The 27,364-nt window shown below is 35.5% G+C and overlaps 1 protein-coding gene and 2 long non-coding RNA genes across 4 annotated transcripts in view; 2 read left to right on the forward strand and 1 right to left on the reverse strand.

Annotated features, from left to right (window-relative positions):
- The window catches only part of LOC309655070, a 448,619-nt gene that overhangs the window by 80,486 nt on the left and 340,769 nt on the right, over positions 1–27,364 (forward strand). The gene's annotated exons all lie outside the window — the stretch shown is intronic.
- LOC309655049 overlaps positions 1–27,364 on the forward strand; it is a 142,262-nt gene that overhangs the window by 59,215 nt on the left and 55,683 nt on the right. The gene's annotated exons all lie outside the window — the stretch shown is intronic.
- The window catches only part of CCDC7 (coiled-coil domain containing 7), a 326,200-nt gene that overhangs the window by 32,889 nt on the left and 265,947 nt on the right, over positions 1–27,364 (reverse strand). For both annotated transcript variants that reach the window (XM_082449611.1, XM_082449612.1), the window contains 6 exons: positions 25,669–25,752; positions 22,537–22,620; positions 20,269–20,352; positions 18,333–18,416; positions 4,273–4,356; positions 291–374 (listed from right to left, as the gene is read on the reverse strand). In XM_082449611.1, the coding sequence (XP_082305737.1) occupies positions 291–374; positions 4,273–4,356; positions 18,333–18,416; positions 20,269–20,352; positions 22,537–22,620; positions 25,669–25,752 (504 nt within the window). The remainder of the gene's footprint in view (positions 1–290; positions 375–4,272; positions 4,357–18,332; positions 18,417–20,268; positions 20,353–22,536; positions 22,621–25,668; positions 25,753–27,364) is intronic.

The following is a 27,364-nucleotide window of genomic DNA, read 5'->3' on the forward strand; positions in this document are numbered from 1 at the left end:
AAATAAAGTGAGTAGCACTTAAAATGCTTCCATCAAGCATATTCCAAGCTCACTATACCCCTGAAATTTTGAGGATCACTTTTTAAATGAACGAGTTCTAAAATTCACAATATGTAAATCCATTGATAATAACTGTTGGAGTTCCAGTAATTATAGGAGGGAATTTATGAAGACATTGCATCATGTAATAACAGCTTATAGGTACTGTAATCAGATTCAAACTTAAATAAACTTAAATAAACTCTAGATAAGATAAATAAGCCAGAACAGACTTGCAATATTGTTCTTACCAGGATAACTCTTGGATTGTGTCTTGATTTCACCTTTTATTATACCTTTTCCAGCAGCATCTGGGAAGCGCTCTGTATCAGTGTCTATAGAAATAAACAGTTTCAAAACACTTTTGTAAGGTAAATATTAACATGTAGTTGTGTTAGTTTGTTTGTAATACTCCTTTAATTAGCATTATTTTATTACAGAAGAAGAATTATAATGAAATGTCTTACTTTCAGAATCAGTACACGTTAGAATTGGAAGAGCCATTGGCAACCATATAAGCCTCATAATATTGTAGCTTAGAAATGGTTAGTGATTTGACCAAGACCACATAGTCAGATAGCAATAAAACTGATCCATAAACTGATGCCTCATTAATTCCTTAACTAGAGCTTTTTCCATAAAATACAAAGTCTCTTGCAAATTAAGTCATCCTATAGAGTTTATCTTAATAAATATAACTGTCTTGTGTACATTAAAAGCACATTCATATCATAAGGATGTATCTGGTGAGGCCGGACATGACATTATTTTCCCCAGACCAAATTGCAAACAATGGGCATCATAGTCACAGAATGTTACTGTGAGGCAGAAATTCTTTGACTTGTCCAGGAATATTTTAATTCCTTTTTTAAAGGCCATGTAACTATATGTCAGTAGATATCAGTGATGGAGAAAAACAACAAGTAATTTGTAGACTGGGATAAAGTACCCTCTCGGGTTCTCTTAGCCTGTAGACCTTCTACGTGGGGAGGAAGAAATGGGTAATTTGCAGGAATGTGAGCATTGGTATTGCACTCCTTCCATTTGAGTCTTTATATGATTTTCACTTTTTTGCTGGATTCAGAAATGATGATATAGGTCCAATGATAGAAAAAAATTGAAATTTATTTAAAAGATTTTATTTGCAAAAGGAATAATTAGAATTGGTGACTCTGGGTCACCTGTTGGGTAAGGTTTTGTGTGGGCAAAAATTGGTTCTAACACAGCATGTAAGTGAAGTTGGAACCTGTCATATCCAGAATTTATAGACTGGAAGTCTTGCTTTAGAGAAATCGTTGAGCCCATGAATATTTCAAATACTCTCTATTACTGAGGCAGCACAAATTTATCACCACTGCAATCTAAACAAAGGTGAAGACCACATGGGGCATCACTACTAAAATCAAAGACACGTTGGATTGGGCAGAACAAGTTTTTAGTAATTAAGTTACAGCATTTGTGAAAGTAATGTCTGCTATAGCAACACATAACTGGAGAACATCAGCAGACAAACTTTAGCCCTCTGGTCTTTCTCCAACAGATATAATTAGAAGAACTGATTCATTTGATCTGAGAAAGCAAAGGATCCTTAGGTGAGCAGGGAGGTAGTGAGAACAGCCCTTGAGGGCAGACTGAATTAAAAACTGGGAGCATAATAAATGATATGGGGTGGAGAAACCTAATCTATTAAGAGCCACAATTTTGCTCCTTCACAACATCCTCCCACTGCTTTTAAGTATTAAAAAAAAAAATCCTATCCTGCTTGGAGTTCACTAAACTATTTTTTAAAAAAACATTTAACATACTATACAATATGCCCATTTAAAATGTGTAATCAATGGTTATTAATATATTCATAGAATGTGTAACAATCACCATAGTCAATTTTAGAATCAACTTCAGATTCATACTAATTAAATTCCAGGTAAATGTAGAAACATGACTGACATGTAGTTTCTCTTATCTCCATTTTTGTGCTACTGAATTACATGTTACACGTATAAAATTAAAGACATTGTTAAAATTGTTCTTATAATTATTTCTTTATGAACCTTTATAACTTTTAAAGAAGATGAGAGACAAAAAAAGAGAGCAAGTTTGGTATATATTTACACTGTTTGTTATATTAGCATTCTTATTTACAATCTTTGGTTCTTTTCATTGGTTCCTATGGACTCAAGTTACCATCTAGTGTAATTTTCTTACTTAAATTCATCCTTGTTCACACCATCTTTGCACAGCTCTTGTGAAATATATTATATGTCTATATGTTAGAGGCCCAACAATACATTTTATACCTATTGTGTTATACAATTGCCTTTTAAATCAGTTAAGAGACAAATATGCATTTATATGGTCTTTTGCAATACTAGAATTATTCTAAGCCATGTTTTTTTGTTTGTTTTGTTTATTTTTTATTTCTTTCTTGTGTATTCAAATTACTGTGTGAGATCATTCACTTTCAGTGGGAAAAACTTCCTTTAGCATTTCTTGTAAAGTGGGTCTGCTAGCAATAGATTCTCCGGAATTTTTTACTTGGAAATTTCACCATTTTTGAAAGATAGTTTGCCTGATATAAGTTTCTTGGTTGACAGATTCTTCTTTCATCATTTCAATATTCCATTCCACTGCCTCTGGCCTCCATAGCTTCTGTTGCTAAATGAAGGTTACTGGGATTCTGTTTTACACTATCAGTTGGTTTTCTCTTGTTGCTTTCAAGATTTTATCTTTGTCCTTGTCGCTCAACATTTTTACTATGATGGGTCTGGTTGTAGATTCTTCTGTGCTTATTCTATTTAAATTTCACTGAGGTTGAATGTGTAGATTCATAATTTTCATTAAATAGTTTTCACAATTTTCAGCCATCTTTTCAAATATTTTTACTGCTCCTTTCTCTCTCTGTTCTCCTAGTATTCCCATACCTTTAGTTTGCTGTTTCTTTCTTCAGACTAATCCAATCTCTTGAACCCCTTAGGCAATATTTTCATTTCATTACTGTACATTTCAACCGCAGAATTTGCTTTGGGTTCTTTTACATTAATTTTTATTTTTAGTTGATAATGTCTATTTGACAAAATATTTTCATGGTATCTTCTTTTTTTAAAAGTTTTTTTTTTTTTGATGTGGACCATTTTTAAAGTCTTTACTGAATTTGTTACAATATTGCTTCTGTTTTATGTTTTGGTTTTTTGGCTGCAAGGCACGTGGGATCTTAGCTTCCCGACCAGGGATCGAACCCACACCCCCAGCACTGGAAGGCGAAGTCTTAACCACTGGACCACCAGTGAAGACCCTCATTGTATCTTTGTTTTCTTCTTAAAGCAAGGTTTCCTTTAATTCTTTGAGCACATTTATAATAACTACTAGGTAGTCATTGTCTGCTAAGTCCAACATCTAGGATTCTCGCAAGCATATTTTGTTTCCTGCTTTTTCCTGCGCTTGGGTCACAATTTACTATTTCCTTACATGTCTTAATTTTTTTTTTACTAATAACTGGACATTTAAGATAATATATCATAGCATCTTTGGACTCTGATTTCTGTTTCCCTTTCTGAGGCTTGTTGTTTAGTGTGCTTGCTTGCTTGTTTGTGTACAGTGATTTCTCAGAGGTATCTTACTAACATATCTTTCCCCTGAGGTGTGAAGTCTTGCACATTGCTCCCAGAGGGCACATCCTTGGGCATGCACACAGCTGCCTCTTGATGTTTGTGGTTTTAACAGGGCTCTGTTTGAATGTCTATTTCCCTTTTTTCTCTATTTAGGTGTCTTCTTTCAACATCACAGAAACACCATAGAGAAATGTGTCTAACACTGTTACTTCAGGTCTAATAAAGAGGGAATTGATAACCATCTGTTATATTCGTCTTATCACATTCCTTAGCTAACCTTTCTACATTTGCAAATTCAGGAGAACTGTCTAAGCTGAAAATAGAAAGTGAATAGAATGTAATTGGGCATATTTATTTGTACCAAGCATATTCTACGTTTATTAAAGGACTGGTTTTTATGGATTAGCTCCTAAACAAATGAGCTCTAAAACTAACACTATGTAGCTAGTTTTACATTGATATTCAATACAAAAATTCAACTAATTAAAGGAAGGAGTTCTTGAAAACTTTTGCCCGTGTAATAATAAACCATAGATACTGATGTTATTCATGATTCTTAATTAATTAAACTCCAGAGAAGATAAGGAAACCTGAAATCTTAGATTTGTAAAATTCTTGTCCTTACCAGGGAGATTCATTGATTGTATCTTGAATTGTCCCTTTATTACACCTCTTCTAGTTTTATCTGTCAAGCCTTCTACATTAGTCCCTGTAGAAAGAACAAATTTCAAAACACTTTGCATGGTAACCATTTACATACAAATGTGTGTGTTTGCACGTGTGTGTGTCTGTGTGTGTGTAGCACTAACTTAATTAGCATTTGTTATTACGGAAGATGAGTTTTATTGAAATGTCTGGTTTGGAGAATCACAAAGCCTTAAATTAGAACAGATAAAGCAATTATATAAGTCACATTATATTGAAGTTTAGAGGTTCCTTAACCAGTACTTTTCTATAATTCCTTAACCAGTACTTTTTCCTTAACCAGTGCTTAATTCCTTAACCAGTGCTTTTCAATATAATGCTATCTCTTACATAAGTGGAAATCATCCCAGAGAATTTATGATGGCAATATAATTTCCAGATTTATATTAAAAGAACACTTATTCTGCAAGGATGTACCCGATGAGGCAGAACTAACATTTTTTTTTTCCTGACAAGACAAGATGTAAACCATAGTCTTCTTGGTCACAGTAACTTACCATGAGCCAGAAATTCTCTGACTTACCCAGGAAAATTTTAATTCCCTTTTAGGCTACGTAACTGTAAATCATGTATGTATCACTGATTTAAAGAGTAACGTGATATTCACTGAATTGAGAAAAAGTGTCTCTGAGATTCCTTGAGCATGTACACTTTATGTCTTGCAAGGAGGAAATGGTGAAATTTGTACCACAACCAGGACTCTGATGGGATCCATTTCCATTTGAGCTTTTATGTGATCTAAATTTTTGCTATAATTAACAATGATTAACTATGTTCGATGACACGAAAAATACATGAAAGTTATTATAAAGGTATTTACACTGAGAAAGGGATAACTAGGACTGGGGACCTAAAGGGTACATCCTTGGGCATGCACACAGTTGCCTTTTGATGACAGTGGTTTTAACAGGGCTCTGTTTGAATGCCTGTTTCCCTGGGTTAAAAGTTTAGTGCATGAAGTTGGTTCTAGTAGAGCATGTAAATGGAGTTGGAAACCTGTCATGATCCTGACATTGTCTAGTAGAAGACTGCTTTGAAAAAAGTTCTGAGCCCATGAATAAATGTAAAAGGTCACACTATGATTTTGGCAGCCCAAATGTACCATATTGCATTCTTCACAGAGAGGATACCACCTGGGGCATCATTAACAAAATAAACAAAGATGCATCAGATTAGGCAGGCAAGTTTTCAATAAATAACAACATTTTGTGAAAGTAATAAAATCTATAGCCACACAAAATTAGGGAATATTAGCACATATATTTTAGCCACTCCAGTCTTTCTTCAACAGATATAACTAAGGTGAATGGAGTCATTTGAATCAAGAAAGCAGAGGATCCTCAGATAAGCAGGGAGACAATCAGAACAGCATTTGAGGGAAGATTGGGTTAAGCACTAGGAATTAAAGGTATGCACTAGAGAAATCTTTAATCGAGTAAGAGTCACAATTTCTCTCCTTCACGGTATCCTCCCATTGCTTTAAATCTTTTAAAAATCTCTTAATTTTTGCAGTTCACTAAGCTATTTTTAAAATATATAACATACCATAATATTCATCCACTTAAAGCGTGTCCAAATCAATGGTTTCATTAAAAATTATATTCAGAGTTGTGTAACCATAACCACAGTCAATTTGAGTCTACTTCAGATTTATATTATTAAATTCCAATTACATATAGAAATATTACTCCTATATAGCTCTGTTATCTCTTCCCCATTTTTGTGCTATTGTTATACATATTATACCTTTACATATAAAACAGTTTGTAATAATTATTTCTTTATATAACTCTATGCCCTTGAAAGAAGCTGACAGAAGAAAGAAGAGCAAGTATATATTTACAGTGTTTGTTATATTAACCTTCTTGTTTACAATTTCTGGTTCTCTTCATTTGTTCCTGCGGATTCGAGTTAACATCTGCTATCATTTTTTACTCAAATACATCACCATCCTCATACATCTCCTTTGCACAGCTACTACAGAATATATCACTTTTCCATATTTTTATAGGCCCGACAATACAATGATATACATATTGTTCTATACAATTGCCTTTAAAATCAATTAAGAGAAGAAAGGACACAAAATATGCATTCATCTTGTCTTTTGAAGTACAGAATTCCTTTTTTAAACTTTAATCCATTTAGTTCTATTTTTTACATGAACTTGTTCATGCAATAGCCATAAAGTACATTGGGAACATATATTTTGTTTCACAAAGAAGGAGAAAAAACTGAAAAAATATGGTTGCTTATGGAAAGCTGCAAAAGGGAAGGAGAAAGCAGGATGGAACAAAAGAGAATACAACCCAAGAGTCTTGCTCTTCAGACTATAGTTTAGGTTACTGTGTAAAAACAGTTTATACCTTGGCCATCAAGGCTGCTCTAATTACTTGTGGGTCTAGAACTTCAGAGCACTACTTTTGTTTCAGGTTTGTTTTCTGTTTCCCAAGTGAAACACCTTATTGTTTCTTATGATTATTAAAGTAAAACATGGTTAACTTTTAAAATTCCACATATGAGTGAAATAATGTGGTACGTATTTGTCTTTCTCTGTCTGACTTATCTCACTTAGCATAACACCATCAAGGGTATTATGGGTTCCTCCATGTTGTTGCATATGCAAGATTTCATCTTTTACGGATGAGTAGTATTCCATTGTATATACACATACCACATCTTTTTTACATTCTCACCAACAGTGTATTAAGGTTCCCTTTTCTCCACATCCTCTCCAATACTTTTTGTCTTTTTGATAATGGCTATTCTGACAAGTGTTAGGTAGCATCTCTTCGTAGTTTTGATTTGCGTTTCCTTAATAGTAATAGTGAACATCTTTTCTTGTGCCTGTTGGCCATCTGCATGTCTTCTTGGAAAAATTTCTGTTCAGCTCCTTCTGTTCAGCTCATTTTTTTAATGGCGTTGTTAGCTTTTTTGTTTTTGAATTGTATGAGTTCTTTATGTTTTTTGGATATTTATCCCTTGTCAGATATATCATTTGCAAATATATCTCCCATATATCTCCCATTAGGTTGTCTTTTCATTTTATTGATAGTTTCCTTGCTGTGCAGAAGCTTTTCAGTTTGATGCAACCTCATTTTTTCATTTTTGCTTTTGTTTCCCTTGCTTGAGGAGACACAAATAGATATTGCTAAGACTGATGTCAAAGAGCATACTGCCTATGTTTTCTTCTAGAGATTATGGTTTCAGGTCTTACATTCAAGTCTTTAATTCATCTTGAGTTAATTTTTCTGTATGGTGTGAGATAGTAGTCTAGTTTCACTTTTCTTGCCATGTGGCTGTCCAGTAGTCACAATATCATTTATTGAAGAGACTATCATTTCTCCATTGTATGTTCTTTATTCCTTTGTCCTAAATTAATTGTCTATATATGCATAGGTTTATTTCTGGGCTCTCAGTTCTGCTTCACTGATCTTTATATCTATTTTTCTGCCAACACCAGGCTGTTTTATATTACTATGGCTTTCTAATATAGTTTGAAACCAGGGAGTATGATACTTCCAGCTTTGTTATTTTTTCTCAGGATTGCTTTGGCTATTTTGGAGGAGTCTTTTGCGGTTCCATAGAAATTTTAGAATTTTTTGCTCTGTGTCTGTGAAAAATGTCCTTGGGATTTTGATAGGGATTACACTGAATCTGTGGATTGCTTTAAGTAATATGGACAGTTTTTACAATGTTAATTCTTCTAATTCATGAGGATGGAATATCTTTCCATTGTTGGTGTCTTCTTCAATTTATTTTAACAGTGTCTTATAGTTTTCAGTATAAGTCTTTTCACCTTCTTGGTTAAATTGATTCCTAGGCTTTTTCTGCCTTTTGTTGAGACTGTAAATGGGATTGTTTTTGTTAATATCTCTTTCTGCTAGTCCACTGTTAGCATATAGAAATGGAACAGATTTTTGTATACTGATTTTATATCCTTTACTGTATTTGTTTATTATTTCCAATAGTTTTTTGGTGGAGCCTTTAGGGCTTTGTACATACAAAACCATGTCATCTGCAAATAGAGACAGTTCTACTTCTTCCTTTCTAATCTGGATGACTTTTATTTCTTTTTCTTGCCTAACTGCTCTGGCCAGCACTTCCAACACTATGTTGAATAAGAGAGGTGAGAGTGGGCATCTTTGAATTGTTCCTGACCTTAGTGGCATAGCTCTCAATTTTTCACCACTGAATATGACATTAGCTGTGGGTTTATCATATATTATGTTGAGGTATGGCCATTCTATACTCACTTAATTGAGAAGTTTTATAATAAACGGATGTTGAATCTTGTCAAATGTTCTTTCTGCATCTATTGAGATGATCATGTGGTTTTTATTCTTTATTTTGTTAATGTGGTGTATCACACTGATTCATTTGTGGGTGTTGAACCATCCTTGCATCCCTGGAATAAATCACACTTGTATGACCCTTTGATGTATTGTTGAATTTGGCTTGCCAATATTTTGTTGAGGATTTTTGCATCCATCTTCATCAGAGATATTGGCCTATAATGTTCTTTGTGTGTGTGTCCGTGTGTGTGTGTTGTATTTTTCTGGTTTTGGTATCAAGGTGATGCTGACCTCATAAAATGAGTATGGAAGTGTTACCTCCTCTTCAATTTTTTCAAACAGTTTTAGAAGGATTGGGTATTAAATCTTTGAATGTTTGGTAGAATTCACTTGTGAAGCAGTCTGTTCCTGGACTTTTGTTTTTTGGGAGGTTTTTAATTACTGTTTCAATCTCTGTACTAGTGACTGGTATATTCAGATTTTGGAATTACAGAATTCTTTTAACGCATGCTCTTTTTTGGAACGGATTAAAATCACTGCCTAAGGTCCACTGCTTTCAGCCTGAAGAACTCTCATTATTATTTCTCATAAGGCAGGTCTGCTAACAAACAGTTTCTCAGTGTTTATTTATTTGGGAATCTGTTTATCTCACCTTCACTTTTGAAAGAAAAAGTTCATGGTGACAATTTCTTCCTTCAGCATTTTAATATGGCATCCCACTGCCTTCTGGGCTACATAGTTTCTTTCTTTTTTTGGCCACACCTCACAGCATGCAGGACTTCCCTGACCAGAGATTGAACCCGTGCCCCCCTGCAGTGGAAGCATGGAAGTGCAGAGTCTTAACCACTGAACCACCAGGGAAGCCCCTGGGCTTCATAGTTTCTGATGCTAAGTAAGCTGTTAATCTTACCAGGGTTCTCTTTTTTTATGATGTGTTGCTTTCCCTTTGTGACATTCGAGAGTTTCTGTCTTTGTCTTCCATTACTTTTACTTGATGTATCTGGTTGTAGATTTCTTTGTGCTTATTCTTAGACTTCATTTGGCTTGGATATCCAGATTCATATTCATCATCAAATGTGCTTCCAAACTGTCAGCCATAATTACTTCAAATATTTTTTCTGCCCCTTTTTCTCTCAGCTCTACTTCTTCTGTAGTCATTAAGTGTGGAGATTCTTTCTTTTGACAATCAAATCTACTCCTGGACCCCTCTAGTGAATTTTTCCTTATAGTTATTGTACTCTCAACTCCACAGTTATCACTGTGTTTTTTTAACAAAAATAATTTCTATCTCTTTGTTAATATTCTCTATTTGATTAGACATTGTCATAATATTCCTTTCTGTTTTAAGCATGGGTTTCTTTAATTCTTCAAAAATATTTATAACTGTTTTATAGTATCTTACATCTGGAACCACACTGTGGTCTGCTTTTTTTCCTTAGTTCATACTTTACTGTTTTTTTGCATGTCTCATATTTTGAGGGGGGGCAGTGTATCTAATATACTGTAGGAAATCTGGATACTGAGCTCCCATCCCCTTTGAAGGCTTGTTGTTGTTTGCCTGATTAATTATTTAGTGACTGGGCTACACTATCTTCTGTCCTACTGAAGTCTCCTTCCCTGCAGTGTGCAGCTTCTAATGTTGCTCCTCTGTGGGCACAGCCTTGGGCATGTATGCAATCACCTTTGGATGACAGTTTTTAAAAAATTTTTTATTGAGGCATATTTGATTTACAATATTATACAAGTTTCAGGTGTACAACATAGTGACTCACATTTTTTAAAAGTTAACTCCATTTATAGTTATTATACAATATTGGCTATATTCCCTGTGCACTACAATACATCCTTATAGCTTATTTATTTTAAATATAGTAGATTGTACTTCTTAATCCCCTACCCTTATCTTGCTCCTCCACCATTTTCTCTCCACTGGTAACCACTAGTTTGTTCTCTATATCTGTGAATCTGCTTTTTTGTTATATTCACTAGTTTGTTGTATTTTTTAGATTCCATGTATAAGTGATATCATACAGTATTTGTCTTTGTCTGACTTACTTCACTTAGCATAATGCCCTCTAAGTCTATCTATGTTGCTGCAAAAGGCAAAGTTTTGTTCTTTTTTATGGTCAGTAGTATTCCATTGTGTGTGTGCATATGTACATCTTCTTTATCCATTCATCTGTTAATGGATGCTTAGGGTGTTTCTATATGTTGGCAATTGTAAATAATGCTGCTATGAACATTCGGGTGCATGTATCTTTTTGAATTACTGTGTTTGTTTGTTGTGGACATATACCCCAAAGTGGAACCGCTGGGTCATATGGTAGCTCTATTTTTAGTTTTTTGAGAAACCTCCATACTGTTTTCCACAGTGGCCACACCAATTTACTTTCTGATCAACAGTGTAGAAGGGTTCCCTTTTCTCCACACTCTTGCCAACATTTGTTATTTGTGATCTTTTTGATGATAACCATTCTGACAGGTGTGAAGTGATATTGTGATTTGATTGGCATATCAGTATATTAAGTAGTGATGTTGAGCATCTTTTCAAACATCTGTTGGTCAACTGTATGTCTTCTTTGGAAAAATGTCTATTCAGGTCTTCTGCCCACTTTTTTTTTTTTTTAAATTATTTATTTATTTATTTATGGCTTTGTTGGGTCTTCGTTTCTGTGCTAGGGCTTTCTCTAGCTGCGGCAAGCGGGGGCCACTCTTCATCGCGGTGCGCGGGCCTCTCACTATCGTGGCCTCTCTTGTTGCGGAGCACAGGCTCCAGACGCGCAGGCTCAGTAGTTGTGGCTCACGGGGCTAGTTGCTCCACGGCATGTGGGATCTTCCCAGACCAGGGCTCGAACCCGTGTCCCCTGCATTGGCAGGCAGATTCTCAACCACTCCGCCACCAGGGAAGCCCCTTCTGCCCACTTTTTAATTGGGTGTTCATGTTTTTGATATTGAGTTGTATGAGCTGTATATATATTTCGGATATTAACCCCTTAACAGTTATATCATTTGCAAATATTTTCTCCCATCAGTAAGATGTCTTTTCATTTTGTCTCTGGTTTCCTTTGTTGTGGAAAAGCTTTTAAGTTCAATTAGTTCTCATTTGTTTATTTTTGCTTTTGTTTTCTTTGTTTTAAGAGACATATCCAAAAGAATATTGCCACCATTTATGTCAAAGTGTGTTCTGCCTAAGTTTTCTTCCAAAGTTTTATGGTTTCCAGTCTTACATTTAGATCTTTAATCCACTTTGCATTTAGTTTTGTACACGGTGTTAGAGAATATTCTAATTTCATTCTTTTACATGTAGCTGTCCGGTTTTCCCAGCACCACTTATTGAATAGACTTCTCTTTTCTCCATTGTATTGTATATTCTTGTCTCCTTTGTCATAGATTAATTGGCCATAAGTGTGTGGGGTTATTTCTGGGCTCTCTATTCTGTTCCTTTGATCTATGTGTCTGATTTTGTACCAGTATCGTACAGTTTTGATTATTGTAGCCTTGTAGTATAGTCTGAAGTTAGGGAGCATGCTACCACCATCTCTGTTCTTCTTTCTCAAGATTGTTTGTCTATTCAGGGTCTTTTTTGTTTCTATACTATTTTGAAATTATTTCTCCTAATTCTAAGAATGCCTTTGGTACTTTGATAGGGATTGCACTGAATCTGTAGACTGCCTTGGGTAATACAGTCATTTTAACAAATATTAATTCTTCCAATCCATGAACATGGTATATCTTTCCATCTGTTTGTGTCATCTTCAATTTCTTTCATCAGTGTCTTATAATTTTCTCATTTCAAGTCTTTTACCTCCTTATGTAAGTTTATTCCTAAGTATTTTATTCTTTTTGATGCAACTGTAAATGAGATTGTTTCCTTAATTTCTTTCTGATAGTTTGTTGTTAGTGTATAGAATTGCAACATATTTCTCTATATTAATTTTGTACCTGAAAATTACTGAATTTATCCTTGAGCTCTAGTATTTTTTTGGTAGCTGTTTTTAGGATTCTCTTTGTTTAGTATCATGTTGTCTACAAAGTGACAATTTTACTTTCCCTTTTTAATTTGGATTCCTTTTATTCCTTTTCCTTGTTTGACTGTGGTGGCTAAGACTTCTAATAATATGTTGAATAAAAGTGGCAATAGTGGGCATCCTTGTTTCATATCTTAGAGGAAATGCTTTCATCTTTTCACTGTTGAGTATAATGTTAGCTATGGGATTACCATATATGGCTTTTATTATGTTGAGGCATGTTCCTTGTATACCCACTTTCTGGAGAGTTTTTATCATAAATGGATGTTGAATTTTGTGAAAATCTTTTTCTGTATCTATTGAGATAATCATATAGTTTTTATTCTTTAATTTGTTAATGTGATGTATCACACTGATTGATTTGCAAACACTGAAACATCCTTGTATCCCTGGGATAAATCCCACTTAATCATGGTGTATGATCATTTAAATGTATTGTTGGAGTCAGTTTGCTAATATTTTGTTAAGGGTTTCTGCATCTAATTTCACCCATGTAATTTTCTGTTCTGTGATATCTCTGTCTCATTTTGGTATCACGTGATGCTGGCCTTATAGAATGACTTTGGAAACATTCCTTTCTCTGCAACTTTGTGCAATACTTTGAGAAGTATAGGTATTAATTCTTCTTTAAATGTTTGGTAGAATTCCCCTATGAAGCCACTTGTTCTTGGACTTATGTTTTTTGGTTATTTTTTTAAATTACTGGTTCAATTTCATTACTGATAATTGGTCTGTTCATATTTTCTTTTTATTCCTGGTTCAGTCTTGGGAGATTGTACATTTCTTTTAGGTTGTCTGTTTTATTGTCATACAGTTTTTCCGAGTAATGTCTCATGATCAGTTGCACTTCTGTGGTGTTGGTTGTAACGTCTTTTTCATTTCTGATTTTATTGATTTGGGCCCTGCATCTTACTCTTGATGAATCTGGCTAAAGGTCTGTCAATTTTGTTTATCTTTTCAAAGAAACAGGTTATAGTTTCATTGATATTTTCCATTTTTAAGTCACTGTTTCATTTATTTCTTCTCTGGTCTTTATGATTTCTTTCCTTCTGCTAACTTTGTGTTTTGTTTGTTCATCTTTTTCCTAGTTCCTTTAGGTGTAAGTTAAGTTGTTCATTTGAGATTTTTCATGTTTCCTGAGGTTTGTTTGTATCAGTATAATTTTTTATTTTAGAACTGCTTTTGCTGCATCTCATAGATTTTTGGATCATTTTCTGTTCACCTGTCTCTAGGTATTTTTTGATTTCCTCTTTGATTTCTTCATGATCCATTGGTTGTTTAGTAGCATGTTGCTTAGCTTCTCTGTGTTTGTGATTTTTGCAGTATTTTCTTTTAGTTGATTTCTAGTCTCATAGTGTTGTGGTGGGAAAAGATACTTGATATGATTTCAGTTTTCTTAAATTTACCAAGGCTTGTTTTGTGGCCTAACATTCCTAGAGAATGTTCCATGTGGACTTGAATGTGTGTTCTGCTGCTGTTGGATGGAATGTTATATACCTATCTATTAAGTCCATATGGTCTAATGTGTCATTTAAGGCCAGTGTCTCCTTATGGATTTTCTTTTTGGATGATCTGTCTGTTGACTTGAGTGGGCTTTTAAAGTCCCTTACTATTATTGTGTAACTGTCTGTTTCTCCCTTTATGTCTGTTAATATTTGCTTTATTTATTAAGGAGCTCCTATGTCGAGTGCATATATATTTTCAATTGTTACATCTTTTTCTTGGATTGATCCTTTGATCATTATGTAACATCCTTCTTTGTCGCTTATTACAGCCTTTGTCTTAAAGTCTATTTTGTCTGATATAATTATTGCTACCTGGGCCTTCTTTTGATTTCCATTTGCCTGGAATGACTTTTTCAATCTCTTCACTTTCAGTCTGTGTCTTTAGATCAGAAGTGAGTCTCTTTTAGGTAGCATATATAAAGGTCTTGGTTTTGTATTCATTCAGCAACTCCATGTCTTTTGATTGGAGCATTTAGCTCATTTAAATGTAATTATTGATATGTGTGTTCTTATTGCCATAAGAATAGTAATAGTAGTTTTGTTAATAGCTTTTGGGTTGTTTTTCTAGGTCTTTTTGTTCCCTTCTTCTTTTGTTCTTTTGTGATTTGATGACTATCTTTAGTGTTATGTTTGGATTACTTTCTCTTCTTTGTGTATCTATTACAGAATTTTTGGTTGTGGTTACCATGAGGTTTATATACAGATATCTATCTATCTATCTATCTGAAGTTCCATCTCTTAATTTCAAACACATTTTAACTATGCTTCATTTGTACTCTCCTTCCCTCATGATTACTATTTTTGACATAATTTACATCTAATTATTTTGTGTATCTGTTAACTTCTTATCGTGGTTATAGATGACTTTACCATTTTTGTCTTTAATCCTTCCTATGAGCTTTGCATATGGTTGATTTTCTACTTTTACTATATATTTGCTTTTACTGATGAGCTTTTCCTTTCATAATTTTCATGTTTATAGTTGTGGCCTTTTCTTTTTTGCTTAGAGATGTCCCTTTAACATTTCTGGTAAACCTGGCTTGGTGGTGTGGAACTCTTTCAGCTTTTGCTTGCCTGTAAAGCTTTTGATCTCTCCATGAAATGTGAATGAGAGCTTTGCTGGATAGAGTATTCTTGGTTCTAGGTTCTTCCCTTTCATCAGTTTAAATATATCTTGCCACTGCCTTCTGCCTGCAAAGTTTCTGCTGAAAAGTCAGCTGATAGCCTTATGGGTGTTCCCTTGTATGTAACTTGTTGCTTTTCCCTTGCTGCTTTTAATATTCTCTCTTTAGCTTTAATTTTTGCGTTTTAAATTACAATGTGTCTTGGTGTGTTCCTCTTTGGATTGGGACTCTGTTCTTTCTGGACTGGGATTTTTTCATCTCCCTAGTTAGGGACATTTTCAGCTATTATGTCTAAATATGTTCTCTGTCAACTTTTTTCTCTCTTCTTCTTCTGGGACCCCTCTAATGTGAATGTTAATATGCTTGATGTTGTCCCAGAAGTCTCTTTAACAGTCTTCATTTCTTTCCATTCTTTTTTTTCTGCTAAGCATCAGTGATTTCCACTACTCTGTCCTCCAGCCCACTGATCTGTTCCTCTGTACCATTTAGTCTACTGCTGATTCCTCCTAGTGTATTTTTCATTTCAGTTATTGTATTCTTCATCTCTGTTTAGTGGTTCTTTATATTTTCCAACTCCTTGTTAAAAACTTCTAATTTCTCACTCTGTCCATCCATTCTTCTCCCAAGTTGTTTGGGATCATCACCCTGAATTCGTTGTTGGGTAGTTGTCTATCTCTACTTCACTTAGCTCTTCTTCTGGGGTTGTATCTTATTCCTTCATTTGGACCATCTTCCTCTGTCGATTCATTTTGTCTAACTTAATGTTTATATTTCTATGTATCTGGGCGGTTGGTTACATTTCCCAACCTTGGAGAAGAGGTCTTTTGCAAGAGACTTCCTATGAATCCCAGCAATACACTGCTCTCTCATCATCAGAGCTATATCCTCTAGGAGTACCCCTATATGTGCTGTGCGGGTCCTTCTGTTGTGGCAAGCTGACGGCTATGGGTGGCCTGGTTGGCTTGGTTGGCCCCCAGTCTGGTTGTTTGCCAGGACCTTCCTGTGTGGAGGCTGCCGGCCACTGGTTGGCAGGGTTGGGTCACAAGGTGGCTGGCTGTAGAACCCTGGGGAGCCCCGGGGTTAGTTCTGTATCACTGGTGGATGGAGTCAGGTCTAGGAGATCCTGAGGCTGGGGCCAGCCCACCAATGGATGAAACCAGATCCAAGGGACAGTGCCAGCCCAAAGGCAGGCAGTGACAGGTCCTGGGGTCTGGCTGCAGGGCTGAGGGCTTCCAGAGATGGCAATGGACTGCTGGTGGGTGGGTCTGGTTCCTTACACAGTTGACAGTGGGGTCCATGGGTCCCAAAGCTTGTGTTGCCTTGTCAGCAGGTGGGGCATGGCTCAGCCAATCTCAGAGATGGTTCTGGCCTTCTGGTGGGTGGGCTGAGTCTGCAGGCTGCAGGGATGCATTTTCCTGCATCTGGTGTCCACCCACTGGTGGGTGAAGCTATAGCAGAGATGTCATTGCCTTGGGGCTGGTGTCCCTCCGCTAGTTGGAGAGGCTGGTCCTGAAGCTAGAGCAAGCTTATTGGTGGGTGGAGTCAGTGATTCTGAGGCTGGTGCCTGCCCACTGGTGGGTGGACCTGGGTCTCTGGCTGCAGGGCCCTGGGGGTCCTGGGTCTACTGCCTGCACATTGGTGTGTGGTGCCAGGTCCTAGACCCTCTGGTGTGCAGGTATGTGTCCAGGGGTGGCTTTGGGCTCAGAAAGTCTTAAAGCAGTCTCTCTTCTGATGGGTTGGGCTGTGTCACTGCCCAGTTAGTTGCTTGGCCTGAGGCTTCCCAGTACTGGTGCCTACAGGTTGGTTGTTGTTGGTGGGGTGGATTCCAAAATGGTGCTGCAGCACCAGTGGTAGAACGAGCTCTCAAGAATGGCTACTGTCAGTGTCTATGTCCCTAGGGAGACTCTTCAAGATTAGCAGGTAGGTTCGACCCCAAATCCTTTAAATTACTGCTTCTATGCTGGATCCTGAAGCATGTGAGATGTTGTGTGTGCCCTTGGAGAGTGAAGCCTCTATTTCGCAGAGCCCTCTGGAACTCCTAAAAGCAAGCCCCACTGGCCTTAAAGTCAAATGTTCTGGGGACTCATCTTCTTGTTGCAGAACCTCCAGACTGGGCAGACTGATGTGGGGCTCAGACCCCTTACTCGTTGGGGAGAATCTCTGCAACTGTAATTATTCTCCCATTCATGAGTTGCCCAAGCCAGGGACCTGACTATACTGTGACTCTACCCCTACTACCTGCCTTGCTGTGGCCCCTTTTTTATATCCTTAGTTCTAGAAGACCTTTCTTGGTAGGTTCCAGTCTTTTACATCAATGGTTGTTCTGTAAATAGTTGTAATTTTGCTATGCCCATGAGCTAAGGTGAGCTCAGGGTTATTACTCTACCATTTTCAATGACAGTTGTTTTAAAAAGGATTCTGTTGACTGTCTCTTTCCCTTATTTTTCTGTTAAGCTCTCTGCCTCCTTTGGTATGACAGCAATCGAGAAGAAGTGTGTTAAACACTGTTATGCCAACACAAGGGGCAATAGTGTGAACTATAAACTATATAACAGAACTAAAGGTGTCTACTTCACATGAGATATTGAAAATGTGTCTGATATTTTAATTATATAGAGGGAATTAGTAACCAATGAAATAACTATCTGCTAAATCCCTCTTTTAACCCCATTCATAAAATAGCCTTTCTGCATTTGCAAATACAAAGCAACTATACTTCTAGCCTGAAAAAGAAAGTGAGTAGAACAGCACTTGAAATGTTTCCATCAAGCATGTTCCAAGCTCACTGTATCATTCAATTTTTATGGATCAATTTTTTAATTGAATGAATTCTAAAATTAAAAATATGCAGCTAATTCTCCATGGATAGCAACTGCTAGAATTCCAGTAATTATAGGAGGGAATTTGTGAAGACGTTTTATCCTGTAATAATAGCATATAGGTACTGTAGTCACTAAAGATCCAAAGTTAAATAAACTTCAGAGAAGATAAAAAACAGGAAATAGGCGTGAAATATTCTTGTTCTTACCAAGATGACTCTTGGGTTGTGTCTTGAATTCACCCTTCATAATACTTCTTCCAACAAAACTTGGGAAGCGTTCTGTATCAGTCTCTATAGAAATAAACAGTTTCAAAATACTTTTGTAAGCTAAATATTAACATGTGTATGTTTGTGTGTGTGTAGAATGTATGTATCCTTTAATTACATCTTTTTATTATAGAAGAAGCATTATAATGAAATGTCTGGACTGCAGACATAATACCTTAGAATTGGAAGAGCCATTAGCAGTTGTATAAACCTCATTATATTGAGGCTTAGAAATGCTTAGTGATTTTACCAAGACCATATATCCAGGTAATGACAAAACTGACTCATAAACTGAGGCCTCATAGTTCCTTAACTAGGACTTTTTCCATAAAATACAAAGTCTTCCGCAAATTTAAGTCATCCTAGAGAGTTTTTCGTAATAAATATAACTCTCCTGTGTATATTAAAAACACATTCATATGGGAGGGATGTACCTGGTGAGGTGGGACAAAACACTTTTTCATTTTTGTATTTGATCAGTACCTTCATTTAAACTCCTTTCCTCATAGCAGTTTCTGTCTTTCAAATTTTATTTAGTGTTTAATTATAAATTTACCATTAATAAATATAAAATAATTAATTTTATTGTTAAAAGGCATGACTTTTTTTTGTATTTTATTTTTAAACATCTTTATTGGAGTATAATTGCTTTACAATGGTGTGTTAGTTTCTGCTTCATAACAAAGTGAATCAGCTATACATACACATATATCCCCATATTTCCTCCCTGTTGTGTCTCCCTCCCACCCTCCCTATCCTACCCCTCTAGGTGGTCACAAAGCACCAAGCTGATCTCCCTGTGCTATGCGGCTGCTTCCCACTAGCGATCTATTTTACATTTGGTAGTATATAAAAGTCCATGCCACTCTCTCACTTCGTCCCAGAATTGAACGGATGTAAATGAAAGCACTTTATTGCTGTGTCTAAGGCTGTTATTCAAAACTGACAAGGACTCCTATTAATAAGCAACACTGAAGCAAAAATTAATTGAAAGAACCTAACCAAAAATACTCTGAAAATTAAAGACATGGAAAAATGGCTTATCGTAATACACCAAATTTAACTGCTTGGTTCCAACAATTTCATTTTTACACCACCAGCTTTTCCCCAGTTAAAAGCTGTTGGAGCAAGTAATATTTATTTAATTCATTTATAACACTACTTTTTTACAGGAATAAAAGCGAGAATATAATAAAAAAAAGCATTCAAAAGCAAAGTTTCAGAAATCTTGCCTTAAATTTCAGTGAAAACACATATTTTGGTGCTTATATCTGAGGATTCAGTTACTTTCCAAGGCTAGCTTTCAGCATCAATTCTGTAAAAAGTTCATAACGACAGTATTTCTTGCAACAAAGAGAAATGTATCGAACCCTGTTACTCCAGGACTAAAGCACTAATCTGTGAATAATAAAACTCAGCTAGAGAACTCCACTCTAGTAGAGATATAAATTTACACGCCAACTTAATTATGTAGAGGAAATTGGTAATCAGTGAAATAACTGTTATATTCCTCTTCTTATACCACTCATCAACTAGCTTTTTTGCTTTTTCAATATCAAAGCAATATTCCTTTCTAAGCCAGCAAGAAAGTGAGTAGAATCGCAGCTATAAATACTTAAACCAAGCATATTCTAAGGTCATTAGAGCATTGGATTATATGGATTACTTTCCAAATGGATGGGATTACAACTAAAAAATATCCAGTTAAATTTCCATTGATAGTAAATACTAGAGTTTAACTAATTATAAGAGGAAATTCATGAAGATTACTGCCCATTAATACTAACATACAGTTACTGTTAATGATTCATAGTTAATTAAATCCCAGAGAAGACATAAACCATAAATATTAGACTTGGAAAATTCTTTTTCTTACCAGGGTGACTCTGATGATGTGTCTTGATTTCACCAACTGCTTTTTCTCTTCCAACAGTATCTCTCATGCGTTCTATACCAGTCTCTATAGATAGAAAACAAATTTCAAAACACATTGTAAGGTAACCATTAACACACATGTATGTGTGTCTTTATGCCTGTGTGTAGTACTAACTTAATTAGTACTTGTATTACAGAAGAGAAATAGTATGTCTGCATTGCACAATCATAAAACATTAGAATTTGAAGGGCTCTTAGCAATCATATAAGCCTCATGATATTGAAGCTTAGAGATGTTTTGTGATTTGATTGAGAACACACACCAAGATAATGCAAAACTGAGTACAAGCTGATGCCCCATAATTCCTTAACCAATGCTTTTCATACACAATGCACTGTCCCATACAAACTTTAATCATCTTGGGGAGTTCAACTAAATGATATAACTGCCAAGATTATACTAAGAGGACACTCATACTGTAAGGATATACCTATGAGTGGAACGTGGCACTTTTTCCCCACTGGTCAAGAGACAAACCATGGTCCCGCATCACGGAAAGTTACTACAAGGCAGAAATTCTTTGACTCTCTCAAGAATGTTTAATGCCATTTTTAAGGCTATGTAAATCAAGTAGACATCAAAGATGTAGAAGAGTAACAAGATATTCTGTGGTCTAAGAAAAACTGCCTATCAGGTCCTCTTACTATGTACACCTTGTAGCTGGGGAGGGGGAAATGGGTAAATCTGCAGCAGTACCAGCACTGGGACTGCATTCCATTCCATTTGAGTTTTTATGTGATTTGGACATTTGGCGGGATTTAGAAAGTACTAACTAGGTCAAAGGAGAGGAATAACATTCATCTATTTTGTTTTAATACATGAAAGTTATTAAAGAAAAATTCATATTGAAAAAGGGGTTAAGGAGGATTGCTGACTTGGGTCAAATTATGTGTCCAGTGTTTTGTGAATGAAAGCTAGTTACAGAAGAGCATGTACCAGAGGTTGGAAACCTATCCTGAACCTGACACCATAAGGTGGATCTTACTTTGTTGTAATGGCTGAGACCAGAAGTAAGTGTTAAAGATCCAACTAAGTCGATATAATTGAGGCTCTCTGGTTTTTCTCCAACGGGTATAGGTTAAGAATGACAGGCCCAGTTGAAAGAAGCATGTAAAGATGCTTATATAAGCAAGGAAGCATTAAGAAGAGCATTTGATAGCAGATAGAATTAAGGATGAGGGAAAAGGGAGTATGTGCTAGAGAAATCTGCAATCTAGTAAGAATCACAATTTCCCTCCTCACAATACCCTCCCACTGCTTAAATTATTTTTTAGGCCTACCCTTCCTGAAGTTCCTAGTATATGATTCACACTTTACTATTTCTTTGCATGTCTCATATTTTTGGGGGGTTTATACTGGGCATTCTTGACAACATCTTGTAGGAAATCTGGATACTGAGTTCCCCTCCCGTTTGGAGGCTTGCTGTTGCTGTTTGCCTGATTATTTATTTAGTGACTTGGCTGGAATATATTCTACTGTAGAGAAGTCTCCTTCTCTGCAGTGTGAATCTTCTAATGTTGCTCCTCTGGGGGCAGAGACTTGGGCATGCAAACAGTCACCTTTGGATGACACTTGTTTTTCCGGTTGACTGTCTCTTTCCCTTTTCTGTTAAGCTCTCTGCCTCCTTTAATATCACCCCAAAGATCAAGAAGCAGTGTGTCAAACACTGTAACACCAAGACAAGGGGCAGTAGTGTAAACTACGGACTACATAACAAAACTAAACATCTCTCCTTCACCTGAGATGCTGATAATGTGCCTAGTATTTCAATTATATAGAGGGAATTATTAAGCAATGAAATCTCTCTTTTAATCCTATTCATAATCCCATTCATAATCCTATTCATAAAATCCCATTTAAATCCCATTCATGTATTTGCAAATACAAAGCAACTATCTTTCTAGCCTGAAAAAGAAAGTGAGTAGAGCAGCATTTGAAATGCTTCCGGCAAGCATATTCTAAGCTTACTACAGCACTGAATTTTTATGGATAAGTTTTAAATGAATGGGTTTTAAAACTTACACTATGTAACTAATTATCCATTTTTAGTAACTGCTAGAGTTCCAATAATAATAGGATGGAATTAGTGATAACCCTTCATTCTATACTAATAGCATATAGGTACTATAGTCATTTAGATCCAAACTTAAATAAACTCCAGAGAAGATAAGTAAAGCAGAAATAGACTTGAAATATTCTTGTTCTTACCAGGATGACTCTTGGATTGTGTCTTGATTTCACCCTTTATTATACCTCTTCCAATAGCATCTGGAAAGCTCTCTGTATCAGTGTCTATAGAAATAAACAGTTTCAAAACACTTTTGTAAGGTATATATTAACATGTGTTTGTGTGTGTGTTTGTGTATAGTACTCCTTTAATTAGCATTTTAAAATTATAGGACAACAATTATAATGAAATGTCTGGACTGTAGGCTCACAGGACCTTAGAGTTAGAAGGGCCGTTAGCAATCACACAAGCCTCATTATATTGAGGCCTAGAAATGGTTAGTGATTTGACCAAGGCCACAAATCTAGGTAACGACAAAACTGATCCATAAACTGATACCTCATAATTCCTTAACTAGGGTTTTATCCATAAAATACAAAGTCTTTTGCAAATTTAAGTCATCCTAGAGAGTTTATTTTAATAAATATAACTTTCTTCTCTACATTAAAAGCATATTTGTATCATAAAGATATACCTGGTGAGGCCGGACATGACATTCTTTCCCAGGTTAAATTGCAAACAATGGGCATCACAGTCACAGAATTTTACTGTGAGGCAGAAATTCTTTGACTTCTCCAGGAATACTTTAGTTCCCTTTTTTTAAGGTTATGTAACTGTTTGTCAAGTAGGCATCATTGATGGAAAAGAAAAACAAGTAATTTGTGGGCAGAGATAAAGCACCCTCTCAGGTTCTCTTAGCATGTAGACCTTTTCTCCCCTGTGGAGGAGGAAATGGGTAATTTGCAGGAATGTGAGCACTGATATTGTACCCCTTTCCATTTGAGTTTTTACATGGTTTTTACTTTCTGTTGGATTCAGAAATGATGATCTAGGTCCAATATCAGAAAAAAATTTATTTAAAAGAATTTTATATTGCAAAAGGAATAATGAGAATTGGTGACTCTGTGTCACCTGTTGCGTAAAGTTTTGTGTGGGCAAAAATTGGTTCTAACACAGCATGTAAGTGAAGTTGGAACCTGTCATATCCAGAATTTATAGATTGGAAGTCTTCCTTTGGAGAAATGGCGGAGTCCATGAATATTTCAAATATGCTCTATCACTGAGGCAACACAAATTTATCACCACTGCAATCTAAACAGAGGTAAAGACCATATGGGGTGTCACTACTAAAATCAAAGACACATGGATTGGGCAGAACAAGGTTTTAGTAATTAAGTTATGGCATTTGTGAAAGTAAATTCTGCTATAGCAACAGATAACTGGAGAACATCAGCAGACAAACTTTAGCCCTCTGGTCTTTCTCCAACAGATATAATTAGAAGAACTGATTCATTTGGTTTGAGAAAGCAAAGGATCCTTAGGTGAGCAGGGAGGCAGTGAGAATAGCCCTTGAGGGCAGACTGAATTAAAAACTAGGAGCATAACAAATGATATGGGGTGGAGAAACCTAATCTATTAAGAGCCACAATTTTCCTCCTTCACAACATTTTCCTATTGCTTTTAAGTCTTTTAAAAAATCCTACCCTGCTTGGAGTTCGCTGAACTATTTTTTAAAAAACATGTAACATGCTATACAATTGACCCATTTTAAATGTCCATTCTATGCTTATCAGTATAGTCACAGAACTGTGTAACAATCACCACAGTCAATTTTAAAATCTACTTCTACTTATACTAAACAGATTAAATTCCAGGAAGATTTAGAAATGTTATTTTCATATTCTACATATATAGTTCTCTTTATAACTTAATTCTTATAATTTTTCCCATTTTTATATATGAAACATATAAACATAAATTCATTTATTACAATTGTTTGTTAAATTATTTATTTACATAATTTTGTGCCATACAGAGAAACTGAGAGGAGAAGACAAAGCATGTATGTATAGTGTTTATTATTTTAACCATTTTATTTATAATATCTGGTTTTCTTTTCTGTCATTATTTAAAATGATATTTTCTGCTCTTTAATGCCTCTGCTGTCCATGCTATATTTCCATACTTTAAATTTGCTGATTCTTTCTTCTGACAGTGTAAAAATACTGAACACCCCCTATTGGATTTAAAAAATTTCAGTTATTGTACTTTCAACTCCTGGATTTACATGTGTTCCTTTTCAAAATAATGTATTTCTCTTTGTATATATTCCCTATTTGATGAAATACTATCAGACCTTCCTTTCCTTCTAAATAATGTTTACATTTAGTTCTTTGAACATATTTATAATAACTGCTTTTTAGATTTGTTCTTTAAGTCCAATATCTAGGATTCTCACAAGCAGTTTTTGTTGCATGTCTTTTTCCTTGTTATATGTCACATTTTACTGTTTCTTTACATGACCCATAATTTTATGCTGAAAACTGAATATTTTAGATATATAATATAGCATCTCTGCATACTGACTTCTTCCTCTTACAGGGCATATTATTATTGTTTTCTTGTTTATATTTTTAGTTATTTGGCTAAAATGTTTTACTGAAGTCATTTCCCTTTGCAGTTTGAAAGCACAACTGTTGCTCCCCAAGGGAAAAAGCCTTGGATAACAGTGATTTTAGGAGTGCTGTCTCTGTCTCTTTCTGTTACTCTCTGTTAAATTGTCTGCCTCTTTTGGTGTCATACCAGAAGTCAAGGGCAGTGTGTCTATCCCTGTTACAAGAGTAAAGGCTGTAGTACAATCTCTGAACTACGTAACACAACTAACGACTCTACCACAGATGAGTTAGGATAATATACCTGATATTTCCATCAAGTAGAGAGAAATGGTAACCAATGAATTAACTATCTGTTAAATTCCCCTTGTTATTATCACATTCATCAGGAAACCTTTCTCCTTTTCCTTCTATCTAAGCCAGTAATAGTAAAAGATTAGAACAGAACTGAACATACTTGCATCAAGTATATTCTAAGGCCACTATAGCATTTAATTTTATGGTTTAATTTTTAAATGGATCATTTCTAAAAATCATAATGTCTAGCTAACTTTTAAAGTTCTAGTAAATACCATAGTACAATTAATTATGAGGGTAATCACGAAGACTTTACCTATATAATAATAATATACAAGTACTCTTATCATTAAAAAATTCATACTTAAACTCCAAAGAAGGTAAATAAACCATAAAGATTAGACTTGGAAGGATTAGACTTACCAGGGACACTCTTTGGTTGTATCTTCATTTCTGCCATTAATAAACGTCTTCCAACAGTATCTTTCAAGTGTTCTAGATCAATTTCTGTAGAAATAAACAGATATCAAAACACTTTCTAAAGTAACCCTAACACATGAGTGTGTGTGTGTCTCTGTGTTCATGTGCGGTACTATCTTTTATATATATATATATATATATATATATTTTTTTTTTAATTTAATTAATTAATTTATTTTTGGCTGTGTTGGGTCTTTGTTGTTGCGCGTGGACTTTCTCTAGTTGTGGCAAGCGGGGGCTACTCTTCGTTGCAGTGCACAGCCTTCTCATTGTGGTGGCTTCTCTTGTTGCGGAGCATGGGTTCTAGGTGTGCGGGCTTCAGTAGTTGTGGCACACGGGCTCAGCAGTTGTGGCTCACGGGCTCTGGAGCGCAGGCTCAGTAGTTGTGGCGCACGGGCTTAGTTGCTCTGTGGCATGTGGGATCTTCCTGGACCAGGGCTTGAATCCGTGTCCTCTGCACTGGCGGGTGGATTCCTAACCACTGTGCCACCAAGGAAGCCCCATGTGCGGTACTATCTTAATTAGCCTTGTTATTAATAAATATGCATTATAATGGATTATATGGGTTGCAGAATCATTAAACCTTAGAATTGGAATGGCCGTTAGCAATCATTAAGCCTCCATGTATTGAGGCTTAGAGATGTTAATGACTTGACCAAGATTGTGTATCCAGATAATGACAAACTTGATGTACATGCTTCCAACTTATAATTCTTTAACCAGTGCTTTTTCCATACAATGCTATCTCTTATGCTAAATTAAAATATCCGGGAGAGTTATGATAATAATATAACTCTTAAGTGTACATTAAACTCATAATCATACTGTAGGGATATATACCCAGTGATGTGGAATATAACAGTTTTTTCCTCAGATCATGTTGCAAACTAGGGTCTCCATGGAAATTTACATGGAGCAGAAATACTTGGACTCATCCAGGAATATTTTAATGCCCTTTTTATGTTACTTAAGTGTAAACAAAGTAGGCATCAGTGATGGAAAAGAATAACAGAATGTTTTATAGACTGAAAAAACGTGCTCTCTCAGGTCCTTTTAGCATGTAGACCTTGTAGCTTGGGAGGAAGAAATGGTTAAATTTGTAGAAGTACCTGGATTGAGACTGGGTCTCTTACCATTTGAGTTCCTATGTCATTTAAAATTTTTGCTTGATTTAGTAACTGCAATTAGGTCCAATTACAAGAAAAATACATGAACATTATTAAAGGAGAGTTTATACTGAAAGGGAATAATTAGAAATGATCAACTATTGGGTCTAAAATTTTGTGGTGAATTTGTTTCTAGCAGAGCGTGTACCTGAAGTTGGAAACCTGTCATGACTAAGATACCCAGATGGAAGTCTTTTTTCAGAGAAATGGATGAGTCAGTAAGTATTAAAGGTTGTGCAATCTGTGTAGAGGTGGTTACCTGCTGCAGCACCATTACCAAAATGAAACAGGTGTGTCAGATTAGGCAGAACAAGTTTTCAATACTTAAGTAGCAACATTTTGTGAAAGTAATAAGATCTATAGCAAAACAAAACTGGGGAATATTAGCAGTTATATTTTAGCTTCTCTAGTTCTTTCTCCAACTGGTATATGTAAGAAGGACTTGCTCATTTGAATTAAGGAAGCAAAGAATA

This window comes from Balaenoptera physalus, assembly GCF_965194825.1.
Source record: "Balaenoptera physalus genome assembly, chromosome: 2".
NCBI lineage: Eukaryota > Metazoa > Chordata > Mammalia > Artiodactyla > Balaenopteridae > Balaenoptera > Balaenoptera physalus.